This window comes from Microtus oregoni, unplaced genomic scaffold (assembly GCF_018167655.1).
Source record: "Microtus oregoni isolate MIOR12 unplaced genomic scaffold, Mior012 000025F_ref0000491, whole genome shotgun sequence".
Lineage (NCBI taxonomy): Eukaryota > Metazoa > Chordata > Mammalia > Rodentia > Cricetidae > Microtus > Microtus oregoni.
In genome coordinates this window covers 5,824,009-5,846,612 of record NW_024543084.1, presented here as the reverse complement: position 1 = coordinate 5,846,612, position 22,604 = coordinate 5,824,009, and the positions used below count along the sequence as shown (strand labels likewise).

Below are 22,604 nucleotides of genomic sequence, written 5' to 3'. Positions count from 1 at the left end.
ATTTCTTGAAATATATTGGCATGCACTTTTTCTTAATCTAATAAGTCATACAGTTTTCAATGTACGTAAAGGAAACAAATAGTATATTATCCCATCAGTTTTTGAAATAGAAAAAGTCAAACTTAAAAAATCATTGCCTGAAATGTAGTAGCTACAGACTTTAAACCTCTTGTTTCTGTCCTCCTTGGATTAAAGTCTCCTGTTTTAGCATCTGTAATTTTATGAGCAAGCCTGAGTAGCTTTTTCATCACCTGCGATATTACTACACACTCTAGCAGTCTGTGGCATACACAGTGATCTGTGAGCAAAGCATAGGTTAAGTACATGTGACAGAGATGAGCCCCGAGATTAAGTATACACTGTGAAATGCATGTGGATGCTCATGATTTAAACCAATGAACTGTGGCCTGAAATGATGTCACAGGAAGCGCAGCAGTAAGTGGAAGGTTAAACCTACTTGCATCTCGGCTCATTAAACGCAGTTAAAGTGCACATCCCCTCATTCTGACAGTAGTGATCACAAGGGTTCTCTTTCTGGTCACAGCGCTGACTTTTAAACCCCACAGAGCATCTGCAGAATTCCAGTAAAATACAACTGAATAAAGCGTCTGACTTTTTGCCATATATGTTTAAATTTATCTTATACATTGAAAATAATATAAAATAAAATGTTCCCAGGAATGCTTTCCTCCCTCACATATACCCTGATGGTATATTCCTCTGAGAACTAGGGGGACAGGATGCTTATTGGATTCACTCGTGGGCATCATTCCTTTACTCAGTTAAAACAAAACTCAGTACAGTGACCACATCAGAATGGCTTTAGGTGGTCTGTTCTAGGAAATCAGCAAACTGAGATGGAAAAATATTAAATCTCCTAAGTATTTAGTAACCCAGCTGCACATAATGTACTCTGAGAGAGCCACAAACTTAATTGGTTTATATTTTTTCATACTCTAAGTCTAATACAATCATCAGATAATATTATATATTTGAAAACATAGTCCATATTCTTTTGACAAGAATATTCCTAAGTACTGAGGAATACACACACGCACGCTAGTGCGTACACACACACACACACACACACACACACACACACACACATCTCTAGGTTTCACACAGCTTAATAAGGTCAATAAAACCACATCAGTATTCCAAGAATTTCCACGTTGAAACTTATGAATGTCTGAGATGATATGATGCTAAGAACTGAATGAGCTATTCCTCAAGAGATCTTTAAGAAACTGATGAGAAGGTTTATTTAGCACATGTGTCAATGAGGGCCAATTGACCAGAGATATGCATGACACACCTACTTTAAAAAAATATTGCCCCAAGAAAGGAAAACATTAGGATTATGACTCCACCTACATGCAGCTTTGTCTTATGCAAATTATCCACATTAGGAGATACTCACACACACACAGGTACATTAATTTCAGGATCCAGCTGGCATGTGCCACCATTGTAACAGTAACCGTCACATAATTGACAGCTAGAGGCAATCTTTCCATTAGTGCAGCTGCAGCAACAAAAGAAAAAAAATAACATGGTTACCACCAGTATTATTGGTGTTGAAGGTTGACACAAAACACCTGAAAGCTAGAATAGGCATCATCTGAAATCCTCTGGTTTGGGTTTAAATCTAAGGTTTGCAGATGTGCAGATATTTGCTTATGAGAATAAGGGCAGATTATGTTTGCATTTTACTAATTTTCAACATAGTTGTTTGATAAAACTTAAAAGCAGCTAAATACATGTTTAGAAAATACTCTTGTATATCACTCATATGTTAGGGCATGATGAATTTATTTTTCAGTTAACTGGAACTTGATCACTTAACAGTGAGCTATAAGGCACACTACAGAAGTAAAATGGATTTTTGTTCTCACTATAGGATTTTTCTAGAGAGAAAGGTTAGCATTGTAATTATTTTAAACCTGTATGAAGGTATATATACATATATATTCACTTAAGAGTACATGAGTTTATGTTCTTGGGTGTCTAGAGGCCAGATGAAATATTGTGTGTCATCCTTGGGAATGTTATTCACCTCTTTCAAGGAAGAGACTCTCATTGCCTAATGTTAACAATTAGGTAGATTTGTTAGGCTGTTCACAAGCATCATTTTGGTTCTGTCTCTGCGGAATTGGTTGCCCAGTGGTATTAGTTTAGGAATATGATTCTGTAGGTAAAGGCTTTTGTCACCCAAGTAAATGACATGTAACTCTTAGACTTGATCATCTGGCCTTCATGTGCACTGTGATATGATTGTGCCCCAAAGCTGTGTACACAGGTATAAAAATAAACATTACTGGAAATAAAAATATCAAATTAATTCACATGTTAAATACATATTATTCAATTCAACGTGACACATGTTGCTTTGTTTTGACGCAAGGTGTTACTTTCCAGACCAAGCATATGTGATGTACTACATAGCCAAGTCTGGTATATGATTTCATATAAGGTCTTGTACCTCACCCTATAGAATACAGCATTTACAGGTGTGAGCTTCTATGTCCTTAAATTTTTTATTGTCAAAATTGAGTTAGTTAGTGAAAATCTAAAGCTAGTAGTGTAGGAGTCATGCAGGAGCACAAACAGCTGGGTACCCTTGAAAATCACACCTCAGAGACTAATAATAGTTACATTATATGCCTGGGCTGGAAATAAATACCATCCTCCTTCAGTTTAAAATGGACCTAGCAATGCTGAACAAACAACAACAACAACAACAAAAACATGATCTTGTATGTTAAACAAACAACTGTATTGGCCATGCTATACTCCTGAGAAAATGTGGAAACTGTATATATCTATGTTCCAGGTCATTGGGTAACCTGATTTCCTTGCTGAAGCATTTGTAAACAGCTATATACATGCTATTTTAAAGTAGAGTACAATTTCATACTGGTATTGGTCATCAATTGATAACAAAGTCAGTTGTTTTACAAGTGTAGACATGACCTTGGTACTGAAGTAAGGCTTCAGCACACTTGACTGATATTTCTGACCTTCCTGTGGTAGATGACTTTTGCAGAGCATCCCTTCCTATCCCTAGACTTGATTTTACTAATAACACTATCTCACCTCAGCTTCCTCAAGATACAGCACACCCTGTCTAGAGAATTCCCGAGTGACATTAAAATGCCTGAGAATGATAGGAAGCCAACTTCCTCTTCATAATTTTCTTACTATGTGTACATTCACCTGTTTTCCTGTAGATTGTATGGTGGCTGGAAAGGTACGAGCTGAATATAATCTTGGTCACCTTTTGAATTTGAAGACAATTCTACAGAGCCTCTATTTCAAAATATAATATCTTTTAAAAATCAATAGGAGTGGTGAATTCACTGTGTGCAAGTTGTAAAAGGGACTGTGTAAACAAAGAGCCCATCATGGCATAGGTCTCACATTCCTCATTAATAGAGGGTGTAAGATCTTTTACAGCTGATCTGATCATGGGCTTTACAATACATGCGCAAACTGAGCCAAAATATACAGTCAATAGTACTGCCTTCTGAAATGTTAACTGTGAAGGCACTTCTTTTCCTCCTTTCCAAGCTTTATTGAACACAAAGGCAGGAAAAGTTATTGATTATGATTCTATTAAAGGAATAATGTAATGTCAAAGAGGAAGAATTATGTCATTACATATTGCAGAGTTTTACATAAAATGATAAAAATATTATATAATTAATGATAATTATACAAAAGTGGAAATAATGCAAATTAATTGTTTTAAATTCCTGTTTCCAAAATCTGTGATAATTTTTGTTCTTTTCCTATTAATGTTTTATTTGAATTTGCAACTGAAAATAGAAGTTTTCAGATATTTTTAAGTATGGAACAAATACTACTTAATTCCTCAATTTCCTATATGTCATTTTTTATAAAAAATCACATAAAGTTCAAATAAACTCACAATCTCTGGTTGAATCAATTCTCAAATGTTACTTTCAAGTTATCTAGTAAATACAAAAAAATTGATAGGAAAGATAATATCAAATGGTTCCTCTCTGTTCAACATAAGTTACAAGCTTCTTTTCAATGGTATTTACTTCTATCTCCAAGAATAATATGTAGTGATGATCACTGTCATAAGAGTCTGTAGATAGTTTATAGCCACAAATATTAGTTTAAGTGGAAGAGACTCAACAAAAACATTATGTAACCAGCTCTGATGAGGAGCAGAGGTCATGAGGAGCACAATTCAGTACAGTGAAAACTTCTTCTAGTATACAAAGGTGATCCCAATAAAGTCTCCCATTAGTGAGAGGGATGGTGTCCCAACTAGCCATCTCTTATCACCAAATAATTGGGACTGGGTTACATCCAATTGAATTGTTGGCTAAAAGGGTCCATGGAAATGCAAAAACAACTCAGTTGTTGCCAAGACAATAGATTGTTCTCCAAAAAAAAAAAAAAATGTCAGCAAGGCCCCATTGTTGAAGACAACACCTACACAACTCACTGAGCAGAGAGATGCTGAGTTTGTGCATCCATAGGACCTTTATCCCTATTTTCTAGTGTTTTTGGGATGGGGAGGTATTCTGAAAGATACCAAAAGAGAAACATAAACACCAATCCAGCTACAAAGCCTTTGATCTACAATATGTCCCCCCGCTTAGAAAATATGCTCGGACAGTAATGGCACAAAACTTGAGCAAGTAACAAAGCGATGTTGGATTTGACTTAAAGCCTACTTCAAACCTGGTACTGATTGAGTGAGCAAAAAAAGAGAGACTATAGAGGCCAGGTTTAACCTATGTTAAAACAAAATATGGCTGATTCAAAAACAAACGAATAACAAAATGTAACAAAAATTAAAATGTAGTGATGAAAATGACACCTGATGATATTCATCTCTACTCATGGGAAAAAATACATCAACCCATATCCATATATTTTGAACAGAGTGAGACCTTGGAACATACAGTTCTCAGTGGAAGGTCTCCATCAAATCCCTCCCCAAGCTCAGGAAAACCTGTGGAGGAGAAGTCAGAATGATTTAAGAGCCAGAGGAGAAGGAGGACACCAAGAGACCAATGCCCTCTAAATCAAGTGAGCAAAGCTCATAGGAATGGAACTCACAGAGTCTGAAGCAACAGGGATAGAGCTAACACTGGTCTGTACCAGGTCCCCTGGGAATACATAGTTGCTTTCAGTTTAGTGTTTTTATGGGAATCTTGAATGTGCAAACAAGTGGTACTTTTATTCTTGGAACTTTTCATATTGTTAGTTTGTGTTGTCCAACTTTGATACGATAGTTTTATTTTATCTTATTATATCTTATTTTGTTTAAAACAAAAAACAACCAACAAGGCAAATAAACAAACAAACAAAAAGCCCTTCATATGTACAAACTTAAATAAAACTCGTTCGTGAGTAAGAACTGTTGAGCTTTTTGCAACCATGTGACTTGTGTGATCCATGTGAGTATTCATTTTGATTTTATGTACTTATTAAAGTTATATCAGTCCTGTTTTTAATTACCTGAATTAAAAGGAGTACACTTTCAAATGATTCAGCTTGTTAGGTCTAGCTTATGCCATTCATAAAGATAACACAAAACACATTTACAGTAAATGCTATAGTGAGACCAAATAAAAAATAAATAAAACTTTGTGACATTGCCTGCAATAAAATTTTATTGGATCTGCCTTTACAGAGTAACATAACTCATCTGACAAGTCATAGAGCACTCAGTGGCAGGGATGCTTTATGGAACACTCTTACGTTTCTTACTCTGATTCATTATACTCCTAAGCAAAGTAGATGACAGAATCCAGTCCTTCATAGACAGCTCTTTTAGAGTACTGTTCAAAGTACTTTGGCATGAGGACTGACCTCTCATCTCATGGCAAGAAGTTGTTTTCTGGTACAAGCTGAATGTCACGAATCTTAGTTGCTGAGTCCTGTTCCTATTCACTTAGTTGTAAAGACAAATTTCAAAAGACAACAGAAGTAGAACTTGTACATACCCACTCTGCTTCCTAGAATCCATAATTTAATACACTTGTTTTAGGTAGAAATTCTCAGTCAGAGTAGGAAAAGAAAAGGCTTAGTGCCTATGTCCATTGAAGATATACATTGCTTCAACCCAGAAGGTTCAATTCAAACCAATAAAATAGAATTATAATCTCAAATGAAAAGACACTTAATCAGAAAATGAATTTAAAAAATTCCAATCTACTTACTGTGGTTATGAATAAGAAATTACTATTAATGAAAAACTTTACATTGAACAGTCCACATACTTGCATCCATTATTCCAACAAGAGGCTCTGTGTATGGAGGTCGGAAGAAAAAGTTTGGAAGTTGGTTCTCTCCTAAAAACGTGTATTTTGGGGTTGACTTCACATGACCAAACTTGTTCTACAATTTCATGGATTCCTCCTATCTCACTCGATTGAATGTAGAACTAAGATAAGTAATGCTTAAAAATATATGTGGCTCTAGGCCTAGCTCCTTTACATTTTGTGCAATGTCACTGGCCTTTATACACCATGATGCTCTTGGATTCATGAGCCATCACTTGCAGATACCCTAAGTACCCAACATTGCTGTTTCCTTCTGTTTCGGTCTCTTCCATGCCTCCCACCACCATCTCTTTTTCCTGCTCCTCCTCTCTCTCTTCATTGTTCTGCTTTCACTGTGAATTAAACCCTTGGTAGGTAAACATGGTCATATCCTTAGCTCTACATATAGACTTTTAAATATTTTCACTATTGCTTGCTTCTTGGCTATATTTCATTTCTGGAATAATCTGATACTACCATTGATGTTCACCTTCTTCAGATATTTGCAAAAGTGTTGAAGAGTGAGCTTACTTGAACTTCATCTCTAGCTAAAAAAAAATGAATTGTTGGACAAGCCGAACTTTTGATTAAAATGTTACATTTACTTTATACTTTATTTTGGAAGCATGCGTCTTTTATATACAGGTGCTTTATAACTTAAAATAGGTGCTTACTTACTTGCAAACTATATCTTCATTGTCTTTATTTATAATACAGTGTCCGCCATGGCACCGTATACATTTGTCAATCTCACATTTCGGTCCTTCATAGCGTGTTGGACAGACACATTCAACACTTCCATCATTCCCAATGGTACATGATTCAGAATTCACACAATAGTGGTGGCACACATCTAGGAGGAAGGAACAACCAAACACTTAAATAATGCTATGAGATATTGTTTTCAGTTTTATAAATGATATTATTTTGCTTAATATTAAAATGGTCACATAGTAGGTAAAATATTTTTTAAATTGCCTTGTATAATATACAAAAGAGACTTCTCTGATAAAGCTTTTATTCCTTTTTATTTCTATGTTAGGGTCCAATTAATCAGGCTAGGAAGCTAAGTGTTGTATTGACACAGTGCTAGCTGATAAGCTCTTTTTATTCTGACTTGCAAAGCTTAAGATTCCTTAACTTTCCTTTCAATGAGCAGGGCAAGTGTGGTTGGACATGAACAGAAATGCTTGACATTTCCTTAGAAACCAATCACTGTTGCACTTCCCACCTCTCTGTATCCCTAGATCAATAGAACATTTGGTGAGAAGATAGAACACCAAAGAAAAGCTGAACAGGATTGGCTGATGCTTTATGGGTGGAAAATGATACAGAAATATAATCTTCCTGAATTCTATTTGCGTGCTGAACAAACCCCCTCCAGACTGAAATGTTCCAATCTAATCTACGCTCGGGTTTTAAAACATCTTCCTTTTAAAGCATTACAAACAGGTTTTTTTCATGATCAAAGAATGCTTTCCTCAAGTATTTTAATACCTCTTGAACATTCATAGTTTAACAAAAAGCACTGAATAAACTTTTAAATTCACCTTAGAATTATTATGCTTCAGTCTGACTACAAGGCAAAGCAAGTTTGGGCTCTCTATCCTTACTGCTTAGGATCTTAGATGGCTGGGGTCATCGTTCTTGTGGATTCCTGGAAATTTCTCTAGAGCCAGGATTCTCTTTTTGTTTGTTTGACTTCAATTTTTTCCATTCTTATATAAAATTATTTTTATTACTATCTTTAATATAAAACTTTGAGCAGCTTGGTACTTATCAATGTATGTTCTATATATATTTTATGACTCTTAGTTTACTGTCAGGAATCATGCAGTGAGATTTCAGTTGAGAGAGCACAAGACTGACCCACCAAAATGAATGCATTCTGATGGAGATAAACTCAGATTTGCAAGGTGCTGCCTATATATTTTTGTTGGAAATGAGGATTAACATCTGTACTGGTGTTAATATGGCACGAGACAATGAGAGTGAGCCCTCTCACGTGAAGGTGAAGCATAAAGAGAATTGGCGAGGTTAGTGTTCAAACACCAAGTGAACATTCCAGAGAAGAAAATGTCTGCACTCAGAAGCCTGAATTTCTCAGAGATAGTGTAATTGATGAGGTGCTATTGCTCTGGCAAATAATCTTCTGCCATGTTTCTGAGAGCAACTTCAATTAAATCAGTGGATCCCATGGAAAAAGAAGATGAAAACGTAGTGGCTGGGCTTGTTGAAAAGGCTTGGTGGGAGAGGGAGTGGATGAGTTGAAAAGGATTACAGGTCCTTGTATATGAAACTGTAAAAGATTTTAAATGGGGAAACAACCAAAAGAGAGTATTCAGATACAGATCCTTGGAATTATTTGATAATACTGCTAAAATTACAAGTGTAAAATATATGGAAGAGAGACAAAGATTTGCTGGAAGGGCTAGAGAAACAACCTGATGGGTAGAATGTTTTCTTTGATGTGTAGCACCCGCGTGAAAAAGGAGACATTTCATACTTATAAACTCAGCACTGGAGAAGAGATGTCAGGCAGATCTCCAGGACTCAAAAGCAATCCAGACTGGCCTATGAATCTCAGGGCAGTAAACGACACAGTTTCAAAGACTGCAACCAAACATAGATGACAATTGGGAAACCAAAGGAGACTAGCTCCTGAAGTTTACATCTAGTCTCTGTGCACGGACACTTCCCATACAAACACATACATACGAATATACATACATACATGCACACACAGACACAATAGGTAACTCACAATTATGCTATCATAATTTGCTATTTCTATAAAATTTTAGCAAACTTCCAAACATTGTCATGCAAATTTAATTCTGATTGTATATTGATTTTTAATGTATGATTTGAATGGTAGTATTGGAGTATTTGCCTCACTTCAATATAAAAGAGGTATTCTCTTTGAACGCCCACTTACAGAAAGCTCTTTCTTTTGAAAGTCTGAATATGAAAGTATGTCATTGTCTCAACATTTATAACCCATGCAATTTTGGTTGGTTAAGACACGTTTCATGTACTACAAACTGATCTTGAATTGACTATATCTAAGGATGGCCTTAAGTTGTTGATCCTCCTGTTTTTGCTCCCTGAGTGCTTAGATGATAGACATGCCTTTCATATTCTAGACAAAACTCTGCCTTATGTGCTATACTCAGCCTCCCATGGGTTTTTATTATATACTAATTGAATAAATTGGTTCTAATAATTAAAGTATGTGTCTTAACTCACATACAACTTATTCTGTTTTGGAAGTAGTTGCCTGTTGTTTAATTAAATTACTTTATGTAAATACATACTGAAATATTTTCTTCTTATTTTTATGTTCTTAATGGGTAAACAACATTATACTAAAATGTTCACATGGTTTTAGTCTTTCTAATAATCTCAATCATATTTAACTATTTTTTTAACCATGAGAATCTTTTAAATGATCGAATATAAAAGTATTAAGACTATAGTTCCATTAGCTGACCCTTCTGTCATTGTTCTTTATTATGATTAACTAAAAATAATATAAATATTTATAACCTTTAATTTAATCTATCTTGTGCTTTACATTTTTTTGTTTTTGCTTTTGTTTTTCAAGACAGGGTTTCTCTGTAGCTTTGGAACCTGTCCTGGAACTAACTCTGGTAGACAAGGCTGGCCTCAAGCTCTCATAGATCTGCCTGCTGCCTCCCGATTACTGGGATTAAAGGTGTGCACCAGCACCTCCTGGCTACAATATTTTTTCTTTCAAAATAAAAAAAAAATTAGAGCATATGGTCTGTGGGATGTCCATGAGTTTGTTCTGATATTTAATTTGTAGAATAAATTTCTCACAAAACATTTGATTTTAAGAAGTATGCAAAACTCTCTTCTGAAGTGACCATGTCAGTTCATTCTTTCACAAACGTCACACACACGAACACTCAGGGCAATGGTTCCCAAGATGTGGGTCATGAACCCTATGCAGTAGAGGTGGGGTGGAGAGTGAGGTTGTAGGATTCTTTCACAAGTGTCGCACATCAAATATTTACATTATGATTCATAGCAGTAACAAACTTACAGTAGCAGTGGAAATAATTTAATGTTTGGCGGCCATTACAAAATGGGGGAACTAGATTAAAAGGCAATAGTGTTAGGATGTTGAGAACTACTGACCTGAAGTAATACAGCATTTACTTTTGTGGATTTCACTATGAAAATTGACAGACAGCAATGCAGACAGCAATCACCTCTTTATGAAAGATGTGAATCTTAAAGATCTTGTATGGAAAATTTTCTTAGAACCTTGCTCTTCCTTGAAGTGAAATTTTACAAGAACACAGAAAATATCTGCTCGCAGCAGGCTAGACACAGTAATATTAGCTTTGGTGGTGTTCTAAACATAGCTACAGATGTTCCAGACACCAGCTCTGAGCATGCTCATTAACACTGAAGAAACCGTCTGTGTACAAACTCACAGATTTTTCCGAGGGACCTGATCTTTTCCTTTTCATAAAAGTTAGAGACACCATCTCTGTGCACACTCATTCAGGTTCCAGCCACTGACCCTCTATCAAGATTAGATGTCACTTCTAATGAGGCAGTCAAAAATATGAATGGTGACAATAAAATTGAAAAGTGCAAAACAGAGGTACCAAGTTCCCAGGACAATGGAAAGCTAGAAAGACAGGGTACAGAATTAGACAGCCAAACAAGAGCATAGGGAAAACCCAAGTAAAGAAGAAAGGGCATAGACAGCTGGAGGAGGGATTGCCACAGAAGCAATGGCCGTGTTTTAAAGTTAGACTCCCAAACAACCCAGGCTGCTGCCAAGTCTGTCAGTTGCTCTCGCAAACTAACAACAAGGACCCACTGCTGAAGATAATACCTTTATACCCCATAGAACATGGAGAAGTATAGCTTGTGCTTACAGAGAGTTTCATCCCTATGTTCTAGCAAAGGTACTTTGCATGCTACCAAAGGGATAGCATAAACATCAAACTAACCACAAACCCTTTGATCTACAATGGTGTCCTGTGTGCAAGATATGCTTGGACAGTGGTGGAACAAAGCTTATTGTAGTAACCAAAAAACACCTAACTTGACTCAAGGCCCACTCCACAAGACAGAACCCATACCCAACAGTACTTCAGTGGCTAAGAACCTGAAACAGGAACCTCAGTTAAAACCAAAAACTAATTTACTTAAAACTACAACAAAAAAGAAAAATATTGCAGGAGCTCCTTCTGCTCCTTCAGCCAATAGCCAATGAGATACCAGGCCATTGTGGCGTGGTCTCTCTCTTTAAAAAAGCAGCCACTGCCCTCTGTGCTCTCTCTCTGGCTTCTGGCTGCACTTCCGGTGACTAGGCTCCCTTCCTGATTGTGCAGAGGGCTGTTTTCTGGGACGGTGATCTGTAAGCTTTTCCCCCTTAAATAAATAACCATTCTATTAACCATAAAAAAAAAAAGAAAGAGAACACCAGGAACATGCTTGCTAATGCAGACTGAATCCAGAGCATGAGTAAATGAAGGTGCTGCTTTCTTCTCCTCAAGAGAAAAAGGATTTCAAGACATCAGGTAGACTGTGCTCAAGAACTTATGCCACTGCAACTCTGACTGCTGTGAAGAACCTCAGAATGTGACAGACATGGAAGTTCTTAATGACTGTAGGGCCATTCCACTTCCTGTGTCAATAGTGTTCCAGTTATGGTCTCAGTTTCCATTTGTCTTTAATAGTAAGGAAAAGCTGAAAATATTCTTCCATTTTCCCGGTTATTTTAGGTCTTTCTCTAAATAGGCTTGCTTTCAGCTTTATAACTCAAATTTAAAAATCCTATTTTATTTTTTACAAAGTAGAAATTTGGGAGACTATGCCACTGCGTGGACAGGGCATCGGTTGGCAGGATACTGTATAAAAAGAAGCCTGATTTGGGAGTCATACAATTTTCAGATCTTACACTCTCTAACAAAGAATATAAGGAAAAAAAATCTCTGAATCTAAGTTTGGAGACTTGGAAAATATGCATTCACCTCAAAGGTACTATGGGCACTGACATATGTTTCATTTCTCTTAATGCCTTGGCATGTAAGGGTGTGATTACTTCACTGAACACTCTGCAAATGTCAGTTCCCCACAGTCCTCCACAAGACTTCACCTCCTTTCTTCCTCATATGCTGCCCTTCATGTTCCCTTTCATCTGACGACCTTCTCTTCAGTCCCCCACCCCCCAGATATCACTTGTGAGAAGTAAGCTTTACAATGGATCTTGGGCTCTTTCTGTGAATAAGGTTAACAGTTCAGCTCCACACTTCATGAAACTCTTCCATGGCATCTTATTTCCTTTCCTGAACACCACAACAGATTCTTAGCTGGCGGTAGGAAGTAGCTGGCATAACTGTTCACACAGTCCAACATTAGGGAGGCACCATGTGAACTTATCAGCTGACTACAGCAAATACTTCATTGAAGACCAGTGCTAAACATAATCTGGTTACAGCAACACAACAGCCTCATGTCCACAGCTCAGGCATTGCTCAAAAATTACTTTAAAAGTATCCTTCTAACATCAAAGATATTATAACTTTGCCTTATTTTCGGGTCTTTCAATGCTGCAATCTAAACTTCTTTTGCTTGGAAACCTTAGCCTTTAAAAGTTGAGCGACTGTTTCAGCCTCAGAGACACAGCTCTTCATGTCTGCCCTGATAATGTGTCGGAAGGAGCAGTGCACATGGTCTTCGAATGTCATCGAGAGTAGCAGGCATAATGGACTGCTCTGCCCTAGTGTTACTGTCCTTTAGTTAAAAATAAGCTCCGATAGTGTTGACTTCACAAATGACAGCTTGATTTACATGCACAATGCTATGCTTATTTGCTTGGATTGATAGCGGGAATCCTGGCTGTAGACATATATGAAAATTTAGCTCTATGTATTCTTAAGCAAAGAACTTAAATAATATTACAATTTAGCTTTGTTACTTTATATTTTCCCTAAATTATTACTGGTAAAGTTAATTTGCATTCAGTCCTCTGAAATGTACCTTGCTGCTGAAGGTGTGAGACGTTTTAACTCAGCACAACTAAGAAGTGATGTTTTACCTCCCACTAATAGCCTATAATTAGGTTCCATAATGAGTCATTCTGTCATTCCTCCATTTACTGGTGGGAGTGTTGTATATGCCAGACACACTTTTGACAAAACACTAGGTACACTGAACTTTGCTGACTCACACTGATGGGTTCCGAATCTCTTACAATTCCTTGGATGCTGAATTTGTCATTTTAATGGCAAAGCCCGCGAACAGCATCAGTGTTCTCAGGGATGTTAGCTGACATCTTGATCAACAACTCCTGGGGTCTAATTCTGCCTGCTTCAGGACCCTGGGCAACTTATTTAACCTCTGTCTGAGGATTAATTGGTTAATTTAAATAAGTGTTTTGCAGTGAAAGGCGGGAAGCACTCTGACTGCTAATAGTACGGATAAAATCATAACACAGCCTGGTAAAGCAGCGGGCTGCCACACACTGTGATTCTATTAAGTTGTCAATTAAGATGCAGGCTAACTGAATTTGTTCTTAGGAAGAATGCAAAAATCTGTAATGATGGCTATATAGCATTTTTAAGGCAGTTCAAAGAAAATCAAGAATTTATTTGATTTAAAACTAAAAAAAAAATCTTATAGAGTATAATGCATCAATTGGTACAAGGTAATGAATGAAGAAAAGACTTTAAAAACTGAACTCAAATGGAGTGTGGTGGGACATGCCTATAGTCTGAGCAGTCTGAAAATAGCATGGAGAATTAACATCCTATAACACCTTCAAGGTTATTCTTGATTAAATATAAGAGTTTGGGTCAGTTTGGAATATACAAGATACTTTAAAACAAAATGACAAGAACACCATACACACATACATAACAACTAGGATTAACCACATATAGAACAGATAATTTTCAGGTAATACGTTGATTGTCTTTTAATTAACTTTTTCTGTCCATTTTCATTTAGATATGCTATCTGTAAAATTATTTATGTGTTTGTTTATTAGCTGTTGCTGCAAGGCTGAATTTCAAGAAAGCTTCACATCTGAAAAAAGATACAATAAACAAAATAACAGAGTGAACAAAGAAAAGAGACACACAAAAAAAAACAGAATTGAAAGAGGCAGATGTCAGTTCAAACTAAAGAGGAAGTGAATGATTTAAAGAGCTCACTAGCAAGTACTAAATATAGGCTCAATGGCAGAGAAGTTGCGTTTAGACAGAGGATAGCCATGGCTGTGGCCCTACGAGATTAAGAAGACAGTTATAAACTTGGCACCTTGTGAGAGAAGAAGATGGAAGTCATTACAGATTTTAAGAATTGTTGAGAAAAAAAAAGAAAAAGGAAATTAGTGCCTTCAGAGGAAGCGGTTACACTGCCTCCTCTGCTGTGCTTGATGGGAGAGGGATGGGGTAGTGAGAATGTGGATGAGATTACGTGAGCGTAACTGGGTTGTACTTTTGTGTGATTGCTGTCCTAGGACATACAACAGTTACATTACAGTAGGCCTAGTATAGTGACATCTATATAGGAGAAGAAAGGAACTTTTAGAAAGGGAATGGAGAGCAAATGTTAACCATTTCTCTACTGCTGCAGATATGGTCCCTCTGTAATGCATGAGGCAGGATAATTATGTCACGTAAAGTAGCTTAGGCAGCTTGGTTCTGTGCCTCCTTCATTGGCCAGAGACGTGAGGTATGCTTTGGTAAACATTAAGTAAATCTAAGGATTGAGTCATCAAAGCTGATTGCCTGGTTCTGATCATGCCTCTAACTTAAATATATACACGAGTGCCGCCCAAAAGACTCTGTGTGCTGCATTGGTGCTGTATTCTTGAATGCATTATTAAAAAATAATAATACCTGGTACATTTTAGTGCTGTGGGATGATCTGTTTGTACACAGTGAATATGTATTACCCCCATTGGTTAATCATAAAGCTATTTTGGCCTATAGCAAGGCAGAATAAAGCCAGGCTGAAAAGTCAAATGGAGATACAGGGAGGGACAAAGTGGAGAGTCAGAGATGTGAGTGAATTACCAGTGATGCAAGATGTGCCAGAGAACAGGAAAAGTCACAAAATCACGTGACCAAATGTAGATGGGTGTGCTTTAAAGATAAAGAAAGGATATGAAAGTCTCTGAGGCGTCAACAAAGATTTCAGGGTTTTGGACTGAGTAATGAATGTTCCTTGCTAAAGGAACAAAGGAAAGATAGTGTGAGAATTCAAGATGAGGAATGTTAGGTTACCTGAGAGATAATATTAGTTGTCCCCAAAAATTGAAAACAAGGCCTGAAACTTAGAGTAAGGATTCATCCAGATATATAGATTTAGAGTCATCATTTATGTGCTGTGAAAACCCTTCAGATTGCTGGATAATGGTGGTACACGCCTTTAATTCTAGCACTTGGGAGACAGAGGCAGGTTGATATCTGCGTTTGAGGCCAGCCTGGTCTACAACAGCCAGTTCTAGGATAGGTTCAAAAGCTACAGAGAAACCATTTCTTGAAAAACCAAAAAAGAAAGAAAAAAAAAAGAAAATTCTGCAGAGAAGTTATGTAAAGTCATCTAGATATTCATTGCCAAATTTATTTGTACATATGAAACATGAAACATTCAAAAATATTTAAATATGATATATTCAGAATAGAAAAATGATGCCTTAGAAACATTATTTAAGAAGTTGTTAGGTTTATTGTGAATTGTGAGAAGCTGAATAGGAATCATTAATATTTGGAAATAGAGAAAGTGGAGATGAGGGTAGTACTTTCAGTCAGAATAGTGTTTGCAGTGGAGTTAAGCATTTTACCCTCAGCAACCAAGAAAGCCATAGTTAATTGGACTATCTTCATAAGCAAAGATGCAACAAAAAATATAAATAGGAAGAGACAAAATTGTGCTTATGAAGATGAGGGAAGAATGTGTCTTTAGAAAAAGAGGTCAAGAAATTCGTAAAAGCTATTGCAAAACAGGAATTGAGACTTGACCACTGGACATAGCAAAATCATCAACTTGAGTCTCCTAAGAGCTGTTTCTACAGTTCAAGACAGAAACTTGGCAGAAGTGAAGTCAATGGAGAAACAGAGACAGAGGAATATGACAATAAAGATATTTTGAAAGAATCTGCTGCTACCAGATAAAGAGAAGATAAACACGGGGGAATAAGTTGTGACCAACAGATGCTGGCAAGGGAAGTTTGGGGTTTGTCTTTTGCAGAGAGACCTGGCTAGAGAGAGAAACGTCTAGAAAGCTGGAGAAAGGATTCTGGTCCTGCCCAGGCAGCTGATGATGAGACCAGCAGGAGCACCTCTGGATTTTCTCTAACTGCAGCCCCTTGTGCCACCATAGAGAGGTGGAGGGTGGGAAAGGATGAAGATCCTTACAGGTTACCAGGAGAAGCAAGAAGTAGGGAGTTCAGTATGCAAATATGGGAATGGTGATAATAATGGGCCTTTGAACTTAAGCTGGGAAAGAAAACAAAAATATCTCTTAGAAAAGATGAGAGAAAATGTAAAACTAATTGAAGCTTAAGTAACAGGAGTATGAACCGGAAAAAATATAGTGTGTGGCTAAAATGAAAAGAGCAGAGAGCCCAGGTGTGAACCGTGGTAGTACTTAATGCAAACATCAAAACATGCTACCGGTAACTTACAGTACTGGCATCTGTCTCCAGTGTAGTCTGCATGGCAGTGGCAGTAAGGCTGGTTCCCTGCAGTCACCACACAGCTCCCGCCATTGTGACAAGAATCTTCACACACTGGCTTGCCACAGTTGGGTCCAGTAAATCCCAGGGCACAGATACAGGTGGGTCTTCCTATTGGAACAAAACAAACAAAAGCATGCTGTCAGTAGATAAAAAGTAGGACACCAAGTTCCTGGGAAAGCTCTGTCTATAGTTTGTACTGTGACTTTATTATACCAAAAGCCTTTCAATTTCAATCAGCCTGTATATCCAAGGAAGCATAAACTGAACATATCTGACATTCAGCTGGGGCAGATCATGGAATGTTTATGAATAACTGTACTTGTACACTCTTCTTTTTTCTCATGTGTATCTAATTTTTTCAATTATTTTTTCTCAACTCATATAGTGTTAGATATGTTATTTTTGTTATAAAATTCAAATAATCATAATTTGTTCAAATGCTCCACTACTCCTGACTGTGCAATAAGGATCAGCAGACACATGCTTCAGGAAGATGTTTTGATGAGTTTAAAAGAGAAATATCATGTATAATGGTTACATCTATTTAGAAAGTATTTTATTTAACTCAAATAAACATCCTAATGTTTAGTACTAAACGTTATGCATCCACTGGGACATACGTATCCACTGGGTTATAATTTATCTAAACTTGATATTTTCACTTGTTAAACAAATTACGGGTAGCCTACTAAATGAATGATTTAGCAGTTTAATGTGAGTATCACATAGAAGAACATTTCCTGGATCAGCTTTGCATATTTTCCCTCATTCTTTTGTTGGAAAATAATTTATCATCATAGCAAACATTCCTGTATGCTTTCCATGGTGGATAAAGAAGTAGTACGTCTCTGCCTGGTCTGTCTGTCACTAAGCATGAACTGCAATGGCGAATACAGTGACAAGGAAAGAATCTGTAGAAAACAGATGGATATGAACACACAAGTATAAATGGCAACAAGGAGTTCAGTCACAGGGCTCAAGCAGGGCTCACAACCACTCATCTGACAGCATAAAGGATGTCTGTACCATCAGAGTCTTCATCGTTGATAATCTCGGGGCAAAATAAAATTCCCTGAGAAGTATATGAAATAAGACTTAGTGAGGCTTTAAATATGATAATCATCCAACTGTTTTTTTTTTTTACTGTAATTGATTCTATTCAAAGGGTGGCACATAGTTTTCATGTTTTTTTTTCTTTCTTTCTGTATGGTAGAATTTCCAGGAAAACGCATCTAGGAGTTCTCAACAATGTGCTCCTGGATCAAGATCAGTATGATGTCAATATCAGTGGATTTCAGTATGAATATGGAATTTTACATATTCTACCTTTAGAGAGAAGCTATCAAAGGAGGTTAGTGGCTGCTGAAAGAGTAAGTTGCTTACAGAAGTAAACTCTCAAGTTAGTAGCCTATATTTAAAGAAGTGTTTGGAAGGAACAAAATATTAAAGAATGAATAAACTTCTACAATGTTTTAAGTAATTTGAAAGGATGCTCCATCATTTAAAAACACTAAAAGTATACTGGAAATTCAGTCCAGATTTAAAAAAAAAAACAACTCATACTTATTTTTATAATGAGTAGCACCACTTTAAAATAAATTACTTATAAATGCTGTCTGGTGGTGGATGAATGTATATCAATGCTCAAAAAAAAGGGTGCGGGCTATATATTATTATAGCTGAGCCAGTTAATGATTTTTTGTTTCCAAAAATGATTTACTGAATAATAGCAGAAGGTTTCTTTACAGTGGTAGCAAACTTTTCATTCTGTATTGATTGTTGATATGAAAAGAAAATATTTCATCTGGCAAATTAGTGTGAAAATAAAGACAGAAAAAGAAAACAAATCGAGGTGTTAAGTGAAGAAACTGATGAGGTCCCAGTACGGCAACTACAGAAAACAAAAGTATGCCAGAAAATGAATTATTTCATTTGTTTTACATGAGTTCATACATGGCTTAAAAAGAAATAACTCTTGCCAAGAGCAATGCAACTGAGACACCTCCTCAGAGCAGCAGTGGACAAGGTACAAAAGCTAAAGCGCATTAGAGCAATAGGGAACATAAAAAAAATCCAATACAAATACTAAAGATAGTGAATTTTTATTTAATTGTCTAGATTTTTGGTCTTCTACACAGCATTTCCCCAAACGTTACAGGCTATAGCCATTTCTCCTGGTTTCCATTGAGAACTTGAGAGCAAGCCTGTATTGCTATAGCCCCCATATGTTTGAGATATTTGGCAAGGAGAAATGCAGTGGTTACTGACTTTGAAGCTTAATTTATACTGGTAAGCCTTCAAAGTGCAGAAAAAAAAAACTATGTATACTATGAGGCCTATGGAATCTTCAATAGTATTACCCAGCTGTGAACATGGAAAAAAAAATGACAACTGACCTGGCAAGAGATATTCATTCTAAAAGAAAATGACAATAGTGGCATGAAGTGATGGAAACAATCAGCCACTTTCTGATTCAATTTATACCCACTCCACTCAAGATGGAACCCAGGTCTGGTACCAGTAACTGGACCAAAAATGTTAGCGCCTAGGTTATAGGCTCTAGTGGAAAACAGAACCAAGAGCTTTTTTTTTTTGTTGTTGTTGTTGTTGCTGTCAAATGTGCAAAGTAATAAGCTGTCCCCTGAGTTCTTTTCTTTATTTCTATAGATTAGTTCATCTCTCAACTCTAAACACAGAAGCTTTTTGGTTTTGCAGTAGATAGTGATTAAAAGGGAGAACCATATCTGATCAACATGCAGCCAATAAGAGACTGTGGAGTGTTCAGTTTTAAATGGGACATTGAAGTCACAATCCTCCTGTCAAGACTCAGATGATTATAGAAGACACTCCAAGTAAAGAAGAGTATGTGTTTCTAATGAAATAACATTTTTCAGTTATGAAAACTGTGATTGCACATATGAACCCACAATTGAGACCACATGTCTAAGATTTCTATTCATACCTACAAGGTTAAGCTAATCAAATTCCCAGCATGGATTTCAGCAGCTCTGCCCCATGTGAGAATCCATTCATATCTGATGACTGCTTCGAGAGGGACTAGTTTCCTTCAGGGATGCGAGTTCTCAGAGGCTACCCACACTCTTGTAGATAATCCCACACCCAGGTATGTCCAGGCAGCAGATCAAAGGCTCAGAGAGCGCATGACAAGAAGTTGTGAAAGAAAAGCGACAGGAGGGAGGAGCAGAGGAATTGAAGGGGAGTGAATTATATCAAACACATTTCCTGTAGCCGTGAATATTAAATAAATATATTTAAAATAATGAAAGAAGCAAATGACACAGATTTGAAAGAAGCGGGGATCCACACATGCGCAGAGTAATCCCTCCATGAAAGCCACTCGGAGAAGGAAAAAATTGTTTTTGGAGCTTTCTTATATACCATGGATGTTTTAAAATAAGAGCAGGTGTCCAAGCTGTCTCCAGGTACCAAAAGCCATACAACACTTAGATTCTAATTCAGTTATTTTCAGAAAAATTACCTTTTCTTCCCTTGAAGAAAAGATTTCTTTTTGATAAAAACACACCTTCATATCCCATGGAGTACTATCTGACAGGCAACCAAGAGCAATTACAAGAACTTGCATCATACTGAGGTTCTCTAGGACGCCCACAACCAACAACTCGAAGCTGTGATTTTTGTTCGCTAGAATATGGCTTTTTGGAGAGCACTATTCCCTGTGCCGAGTGAGTCCAATTAAACTAAAGTTTCTAAGATTGCACGTTTCTCATGGCTTTCTCAAGTACCCCAATGTTGCTATTTATTTATCTTACCCCGGTCTCTTTTGTGTTAATGTCATAACCCTCTTCACTTAACACTCTCCTCGATTTTCTCATTTCTGCCTTCACAGAATCTATTTGCTAGCATTCTCCTCTCTAGAGTCCTTTTCAATTAAAGTGCTTAATATTCACATTCATTTTGGTTGTTTTTAATAAGCCCTGTTACATTTTATCCAGTTTTAAGCTCTGCAAGCCTAAAACCTAATTTCAGTATTAGCAGTATTCGGATTTTATCTAAATTTATAAATCCTTTTGCTTTATTCCACTAAATCAATTTTGTCCATACCCTGGTTGACTTTCATGTAATGCTACATATCTAACTAACAGACACACCTGTGAAAATATGGAGGTAACTAAGCAATAAAAATTCTACTTTAAGGAACAAATAGTCTTGAAAATAATACTAAATGCAAATAGAGCAGCTAATTCCATAAATATATTATGAGATACCAATTGTAGGTGAAGAGTTTCATAGACTATCCTCTGTTTTCATATGAAAGAATAATTGACTAATATTATGCCTTATCCTAATTTCCATTTATTTTTCAAGGCAAATTTTATCCTAAACTCATCATCCTATGAACAGATCATAGAAACAAACTAATATATGGTGTAGAAGGTCTTTCTGTTTATGTGTTGCTTTCATTGGTTGAATAAAAAACTGCCTTGGCCTAGTTGATAGGACAGAACTTAGGTAGGCGGAGGAGAAAGAACTGAATGCTGGTAAGAAGAACAGAGTGGCGGACTCCATGGTTCTCCTGCCTGAGATGGATGTTGGTTAGAATCTTTCCCGGTAAGCCATGACCTCATGGTGATATACAGATTATTAAAAATGAGTTAAATCAAGATGTGAGAGGTAGCCAATAAGTGGCTAGAGATAATGGGCCAGGCAGTGATTTAATTAATGCAATTTCTTTGTGGTTATTTTGGGTGTAAGCTAGCCGGGTGGCTGGGAGGACAAGCAGCCCACTCTTCCTATTACAAGTATATCCTTTTTGATTTAATAAATTAAAAATATTTAATTTTGAAGTATTCATTACATGAATATAGGTCATATATTTCATTAAAGTGATACATATTTTAGAAAAATTAAGGAATGAGAAAAATGCATCCTACATAAAAACTTTAATAACTCTCAGATATGTTCCTTTGATTACTGATATTTCCTCTCTTTAATTATTATTGTTATATAAAACTGTCATATTGTATTTAAGTTTGACCCAAAACCTATTTATATACTGTCTACATAGGAAACACCAGAAGGAATTACTGTAAATAAATCAATAAAGGAAAATGCATGAATTAACCATTAGAATTTGCTTCAAAAGTTTACATTTGTGCAAGGATAATCAGATTTCTCAATCTATAACACCAACATTTTGTAAATATAATATCATAGGTAAGAATATATTTACTTACAACTAGTAAACAGCTTTGCAAACAAGTCTATTTTTTAAATTAGTGACAATATTGAGTATATCCTAACATGTTAACTGTACTCTCATATTTGAAAATTATACTATCATAGATTTTACAATTCCTACAGAACAGTTGTAGTTTTAGATTGCTAAATACATTCAAAGAAATGTTCCGGTGTAGTTTATTTTCAGTTAAGAAGAATCAAATTGTAAATAACAATTGATTTTGATTTTTAAGGACATTATTTGTATAGTGAAAAAAATCCATATACTTTCAAATTCTCAAAATGTAGCAGCTTTTCAGTAGCATAGACCAGCATGGAGCAGCATGACAGTAGAGCAC

The 22,604-nt window shown here is 36.3% G+C and overlaps 1 protein-coding gene across 1 annotated transcript in view; it reads right to left on the bottom strand.

Annotated features, from left to right (window-relative positions):
* Lrp1b (LDL receptor related protein 1B) overlaps window positions 1–22,604 on the bottom strand; it is a 1,777,071-nt gene that overhangs the window by 29,332 nt on the left and 1,725,135 nt on the right. Inside the window, exons 84-86 of the mRNA XM_041674488.1 lie at window positions 16,993–17,154; window positions 6,987–7,161; window positions 1,421–1,525 (exon numbers count right to left, since the gene is read on the bottom strand). Of these exons, the coding sequence (XP_041530422.1) occupies window positions 1,421–1,525; window positions 6,987–7,161; window positions 16,993–17,154 (442 nt within the window). The remainder of the gene's footprint in view (window positions 1–1,420; window positions 1,526–6,986; window positions 7,162–16,992; window positions 17,155–22,604) is intronic.